At 37.0% G+C, this 7,300-nt stretch overlaps 1 protein-coding gene across 1 annotated transcript; it reads left to right on the top strand.

Moving 5' to 3' along the window:
• Positions 1-2,126: 2,126 nt before the first annotated feature.
• On the top strand, positions 2,127-5,174 carry LOC140143525 (F-box/LRR-repeat protein 12-like). Its single transcript, XM_072165355.1, has 2 exons — positions 2,127-2,317; positions 4,160-5,174. The coding sequence occupies exons 1-2, from the start codon at positions 2,127-2,129 to the stop codon at positions 5,172-5,174; spliced, it is 1,206 nt and encodes a 401-aa protein (XP_072021456.1).
• Positions 5,175-7,300: the final 2,126 nt, after the last annotated feature.

Here is a 7,300-nt window from a genome sequence, read left to right as displayed (position 1 = left end):
GGAATCGGACCCCAAATCCGGACATTTGTCGGACGTTGACCCCAAATCCGGTCATTTGTCGGACGTTGAACGATCGAAAATAAGACGCCTGCAGGATTATTAGCGGCCAAAACGCATAGAGAAACGAACGGGAATCGGACCCCCCAAATCCGGTCATTTGTCGGACGTTGAACGATCGGATATAAGACGCCTGCAGGATTATTAGCGGCCACAACGCATAGAGAGACGAACGGGAATCGGACCCAAAATCCCACCGAATCTTCTGCCGGACTGGTGATTTTTCCACCGAATAAAATATTTTTGTATTCGGTGATGTACGTTGATCCAGTCCGTCGTAGTGTGACAGACCTATGAAAAACACAGTTAATACTGCATCCACAGTGTACTGGATCCTTGCAGCCTCATATTTACTTGGTACTCGACAGGTTATCAATTTTTATTGTGTGCATGGATTGATACATGTATCTTTACATCTAGTACTTGCAGACATTTCATTCATGACGCGTGAAATGTATGGAATAGATGGAATCATTATTGTTGGTACTTGTTCTATGTTGGTTTTATTTTGTGTCGCTTAACCTAATAGGCTACAACGATGGCAATTGCATTTCGTTTATGTATTGTATGCACATGTGTGACAGTATTCCACAAAACTAGGAACATGTCAAAAAGCATTTTTTATGATACTTTTGTATTGATTTAAATTTGTCATTTTTTGTTCATTCACTGAACCCATAGCAGTTTCAATTTTTTGTTTGTAGATGATGCCGTGGAAGGTGAAGTAAGTAGTCGTCAGTACAAATTTCATTAAGCCATGACGTATTCCACCTCCGAGAGTGTGCGATTTTTCAAGTCTTGAGGGATCTGTATCTAATCTATCGCGGATTATGTCAAGGTATTCGTCTATAGGAACATTTGTGAATAACGAGCCGACGACGTCAATCTTAGTCACGTTTATGATCCACTTTTGGAGACCGCAAGTAAGACTAACATCACTACCGGGAGTGATATAAATTCCCGCCAGGCATCAGCTGTTGGATCATCACCTGATTGTTTGTGAAATATTTCCTTTAAAGGGACACACGGTTGTTTGATGGGATCATTTATTAGTTTTTCAAACAAAACATCATGTACAACCAAATTTTAGGCCTGAACAGCTAAATGTGATATCATGCTAATGTATACAGATGCTTTTGAGTCATTCTCAACTTTAATTTTACCTCTTTTACAAAATTATTCACTTTTATAGCATTTCTATAGCTTTTTCGGATATAAAATGTATCTATTAATGACAAAATTGGTGGCGCTATTTAGTTACTGGAAATTACTCTTTTATAAGCTTTTAATACAAACAACTCCTTTTATTGTTTGCTAAAATGTGTTTATATAATTTCCTTGTTGCTTGTTTCACCTATTCCAGCTGTTTTAATGGCAATATTAATCACCTGCCCCTTGCAAATAAAGAAATATTATTTAGGATAAATAGCGCCATCTATAGTTTGCATTTAGTTAATAATGAAGCCAATTCTATATACATCAAACAAACGTGGACACTTGATATTCCTTAACTTCTTTTATACTTTTTATATTTTGTGATATGTCCTTTAAAGGGGCACCTCGTAATCCACAGTGTCATCCACAAAATACTCCACGAATTAAGTGGAGATTGTTATACCACCAGAAACCTACAAACGGTCTGTGTCCATAAACTTTCTTGCAGATTCCGTCTTTTGACAAAGATATCGTCCAGTGTGTATTTTTTACTGTACTTAGTCTGTACTACATGTGCGTAAAAACTAACCCGTAATTCAATGCCCGAATCAACTGAAGGTTTTGTGTGGGGGGTGGCGTTTGTGTGTGGATATTTTTTATTGAAGCATTCTAAAAAAGAGGATTTTCAAAATGAGATGTCTTTATTATCAAAGTGTAAGTCTGGGAAGTCTGCGAGCTAGCCTTAATTGATACAAGGCTTCTGCCCTTCTTCTTTTTCTTGTTTGATTATTTCCATTTGATCACTCACTATGAACTGAACTGTTTCTTTCTTTCTTTCTTAATGCAATTTTTCTTCCTTATTTCTCTTTCTTGTATTTAGTTTGTTTGTTTTGTTGTATATAGCGATTAACAAAATGGGCCAAGTGAAGAGTCGGCGAGGTGGATTGACGAGATCAAAGGCGAATGCTGACGAGAAGTTAAATTATGATAAGACAGGGACAACGACAAAAGACAGCCCAGCGTGTATCATCGACGTACTTGTAGATGATGTACTACTTAAGATATTTTCTTTTTTGACCATATTTGAGAAGCTTACAGCGTCCAGGTTTGTGACTTTTTTTCGTGAATTCACGTTAGCCTGGGTCCTTGGTGTTTACACGTAGTTCTATGGAGAGTGTGCCTGTTCTGGAGGCCACATTTTTAATAACAAAAGCCAATTTAAAAAACAAATAATGTAGAAATATAATAAAGTAGTTGCTCTACCTATTATTATTATTATTATTATTATTATTATTATTATTATTATTATTATTATTATTATTATTATTATTATTTTTATTATTATTATTATTATTATTATTATTATTATTATTATTATTATTATTATTAGAATTATTGTCACAATTATTATGATAAATGACTTTAAACACTGTAAATAATTATTGTACTAGATATGCAGACAGATAATATAATGCGATGCCATAATTAATACATTTTTGGTGCTTTTACTTTCAATGGATCTATAATTTGCAAATAATATTAGCTATAATCTAAAGCAAACATATATCCGCTGAGTGCACCAAATCCGCGTAACTTACTAGTTTAGTAGTTTACTTCTTTAGTAACTACTCCGCAACTGCCGCGTATCTAGTATTTTTGGGACTTGCGCTGAAGCGTATCTGGCGAGTAACTACTTCTTTAGTATCTTCGTTAATGGAGCAAAAAATCCCAATCAGCACCTTTAATATCACGTTTTTAACCACGCGGTCAATTGTTATTCAATTTCAACAATAGGCAGTGTTATGTCACTAAATACCCCGGTACAAACAAAATAACATCAGTGTGTTTAGCGTACTATGTAGTAGTAGGCCTATATAGGCTTATGATTATGATATCTATTTTGTCACACCATGCATGACAGAAGGGGTAACACGCCGGGGGTGGGGAGTGGGACTCAGCAGTGTAGTTTTAGTAAAAATCCTTTCGGGGTCAAAGTAGTTATGCTCAGTCGCGTATCAGAGTCAGCTGGGAAAAGACCAAAAAAATGGTGGCTATGTGTTATTGTGATAATTGCTAAAATCAATGATTTTCTCCTCTATCTATGCATCGTTTTGCTTACTCGCCAACTTACTCCTCCAACGATGAAGAGTACGTTGCCGAGTAAATAACAATAGCTGCGGCGTAACTTTACTAGTTTAGTAACTTACGCACATTTGGAAGTCACAAAATTCTGAGATACTCGCCAACTTACTCCGCAAAAGATGAAGAGTAAGTTGCCGATTATAATAACAATAGAACTTACTAGTGTAGTAAGTTACGCCGATTTGGAAGTCTCAAAATGCGAGATACTCGCCAACTTACTAAACTAGTAGCTTACTCCGAAGTTACGCGGATTTGGTGCACTCAGCGGATAGTTTCAGAGAAGTTCTGCAAAGGATGTCTTTAAGAATCCAACACATATACTGATAGATTATTACCTCATCCTTTTTATATAGAGCGATTATTACACACCACTATCAAACACACATGCACACACCCCGACACCCACATAATACACTTCCTTTAAAATCGTCAGTGCTTTAAATTCATTGCTTGCTAACTCTTAACGCCCAAGGTGATTTTTTGGCGTAAGGAAAGGGGAAAGGGAGGCAGGAAGAAAAGGAGAAGAAAGAACTATGGACCCGTCGGGTTATTAGGACAAGACCCGAGATAGCACGCCCGATGGGTTTCGTTGCCTATAGTATGTGTTCTTGGATCATTGCGCAATCGTATCTCGTCAGATGCCTGGTTGCCAGTCGTTTTGTGCATTGAAGTGTTTTGATGTTTGGTAGTGTAACATTGTTGTTGTTTTTATTTCTCTTACTTTTACCTGCTTTTGCCGATAGTTAAGAATATAATAAACTGACTTTCTAAGATTCTTTTTTTTTTTCTTTTTTCGATTCTAAAGAACATGTAAACGGTGGCACAGTCTCATCAAAGAGCCACACTTGTGGCAAACTGTAGACTTTTGGAATGGTTACAATCTGGACTCACCATGTCAGAGTGAACATGATGAAGCTAAGTACATTAAAAAATTAGCAAACACGACCATGCGAATCCTTCAATCTTACAAAGACTCTTCGCTAAGAGTGGTGTATCTCAGGGCTTCAAACTTGGCCGTTATACGATACTTGACCAACAAGTGCCCAAATCTACAAACGCTTTCATTTCTTTCACCAGATCAACACATTCCGTATTCTTGCAATAAGGACATGATTAAGTATTTTTCCAAGACCAACTTTGCTTTACCTTTACAACTTGAAAAGCTTCAGCTATCCTTCGTTGCTAACAAGAAATGTACGTATGAAGATTTTCGCCGTCCAAAAGAATTTTGGATAGTATCAATCATACAATTCAGAGACACTTTCATACCAAGAATTCTACAATGTCAACATTTACGCCACCTAACCCTTTATAAGTGTAATGAAATATCACCAGAAGACGTGGAAATATTGACGTCTGGATTACCAAAGCTTCAAGAAATAGGTCTGCTTCATTTCATCAGTGCAGCTCTAGAGAAGATCCTAAGCATAATTGTTAAGAACCTTCCAGACCTGACAAGCCTTCATATAATAACGTCTATGTGTGTACAAGATGGTGAAGTAGTTGAGTACGGTATGAACAATATCTTACATGAACTAAGTAATCGAAGAAAGTTTAAAGATCTTCACGTCACAGGTACGTTATTTACCCCGGAATCGTTTGGTACTATGACCCATGAACTACCTAACATGACAGAACTGGGGCTTTACGCTTGCGGCTGCGTAACTGACGTGAAATCTAAGGATTTTATTATTAAACGATTCCGGAACATACACAAACATAGGGTTAAAAGCGTTGCAGTATCATCCGTCTTTGCAATCATTGAATATTATCAAGAGGCTGAGACAGAGACTGACGCTATCGATAAAATTTATTTTTGAGACGCTTATTTCGTTACCAAAGCTCAAGGAAGCAAAACTTCTGAAGTGCGTAGATTTGAGGTCCGACCAAGATATTATCTTCCAGCGATATTTGGATGAACTTCGCGCAATTAAACCATATGTTAGAATCTGCATCCGGGAGTTTCCCTATGACTTTGTAATACCGTTTTGCGGCAACGGCTATAATAGAAAACACACATTCTTTCACAAGTTCCTAAATCAATCACACGTGCCCTTTGATAAATAAGTATATGTAATCAGATAAACACCCCGACCATGTATGTTTGTTGTGTTTTCCAGTTGTATTTGTGTCTCAAATCCAATTCAGGGTTAGAGTCAGAATGGATAATTTACTTACCTTTTTTACCAGCTGTCATTTATAACTTTCTGATACTGTGGATCATTTTTGTGTGAATTGGATCTTTGAAACCAGTGAAATTTCATGATGATTTTTTGGATGGTCATCTGAATATTTGTGAATATCTATATACCAGTACAAACATGCTACACAGCACTTGGGTACTCAACATAATGATGCAAATGACTCACAGCGTCATCATCCCTATGTGTTCGTGTCAAAAAATGCCGTGATAGTGCGGCGAATCCTCACGTTTCTCAACAGCTACGCATGGCGATTTTGTTCGAGACAGGCCGAGCGACTCAGGCTAAGCATACCATTTACACGATATGAGATACCACAGAGCCTGCCACAGAGTTTCTATTCTACACGTTTTTACGATTTGCGCATGATCAGTACCCCATATGATATTGCCATTACAAGAAAATTCGATTTGTTGTCAGGTAAAACCCAGGTTTTCTTTCCAATACACTAACTGGAAATGCAATACACTAATTAGCGGGGATTGCTGTTTGCTGTGGATATATTTTACTGCATTTTATCCATAACGATTTTGAAATCGTTCATCAAACTTGTGATATATTCAACTGTTTGAGAATTACAATTATATAAAGGAACACGTGTAAGATCCAGGTGCTGTATCTATAATACAATATACATATCGACACACTTTGCCACTTTCTTTATCTGCGTCAATAATAGAATAATTGATTTCAATCGAATTGAATACATCTCTCCATTTTGAGTTTATACTTCACCACTGAGCGATCTAGTGATCGATTTCTAGCCAATCAGATAGGACTACTTTTCTTGCGTTCGGTGAAATATCAATCGCCCGTCGCTCACCAACGGAGTATTAAGTTTATATTTATAAAACAGGGTGTCGACACTGTGTGACTGAACCAGTATCAAGAACACTTGAACTGACAAGTAATCTTCAACAGTTAATTTTATCAATATCAAGTACCAACAAACGGCTAAGTATGATCGCAACTGTATTGGATCATTGCTCACTATCTCAAGATGTTCATTCTCTTCCTAATAGCATGAATAGCAAAACTACAACTAGTATACAGTATAGCAGAAAGGAACTGTTAGGCCTATGCAGTAAGGCTTCTACATGATTACTTAATGACACTTACAGTACCCTAAAGAACTTTTAAGTTAAAACTTTATTTCGAAATAGAAGCAGGCTTGCAGGTACCCATATAAGACATACACATCCACATTCAACCCATTTTCCTGTTACTGATGAACATTCAGGTGTTTCAACTAATAAGTCTAGCAGTTCATCTGATGGTTCTCTCCGCAAACAAAACTCTGTCAACTTGTCAAATATCTTTGTGGTCCATACCTAAACATATAATGATAATAAAATAAATGTCGGTGTTTTATATAGCGCCTTTTCCCAGATCTCAGAGGGATCAAAGCGATGTATGCCAATGGAATGCTCAATCCGTGCGGAACAAGACAACAACATGGTCTGACTTAATCCTTGAACATAAAATGGATGCTCTGTTTCTTACTGAAACATGGCTTGGCCAAAGCAATGATGACACAGTATCTGGCGAATTTATTATACCAGGTTACTCTTTTATTAATATTCCGAGAGGCGCAGTCAATTATTGTTGAGTTCTGGGAGTTATTTTCAGAGATGCCTTGAAACTAAAACTTATTCCATCTGATTTCAGTACCTCTGCCTTTGCACGTGCTCTCTTATATCTGATAAACAAAGAAAAGTTATTTATGCTCTTGTATACACGGGCCA

This window comes from Amphiura filiformis, unplaced genomic scaffold (genome assembly GCF_039555335.1).
Source record: "Amphiura filiformis unplaced genomic scaffold, Afil_fr2py scaffold_22, whole genome shotgun sequence".
NCBI lineage: Eukaryota > Metazoa > Echinodermata > Ophiuroidea > Amphilepidida > Amphiuridae > Amphiura > Amphiura filiformis.
Note: the sequence above shows the minus strand (reverse complement) of the source record. Positions and strands in the feature narration are given on the sequence as shown.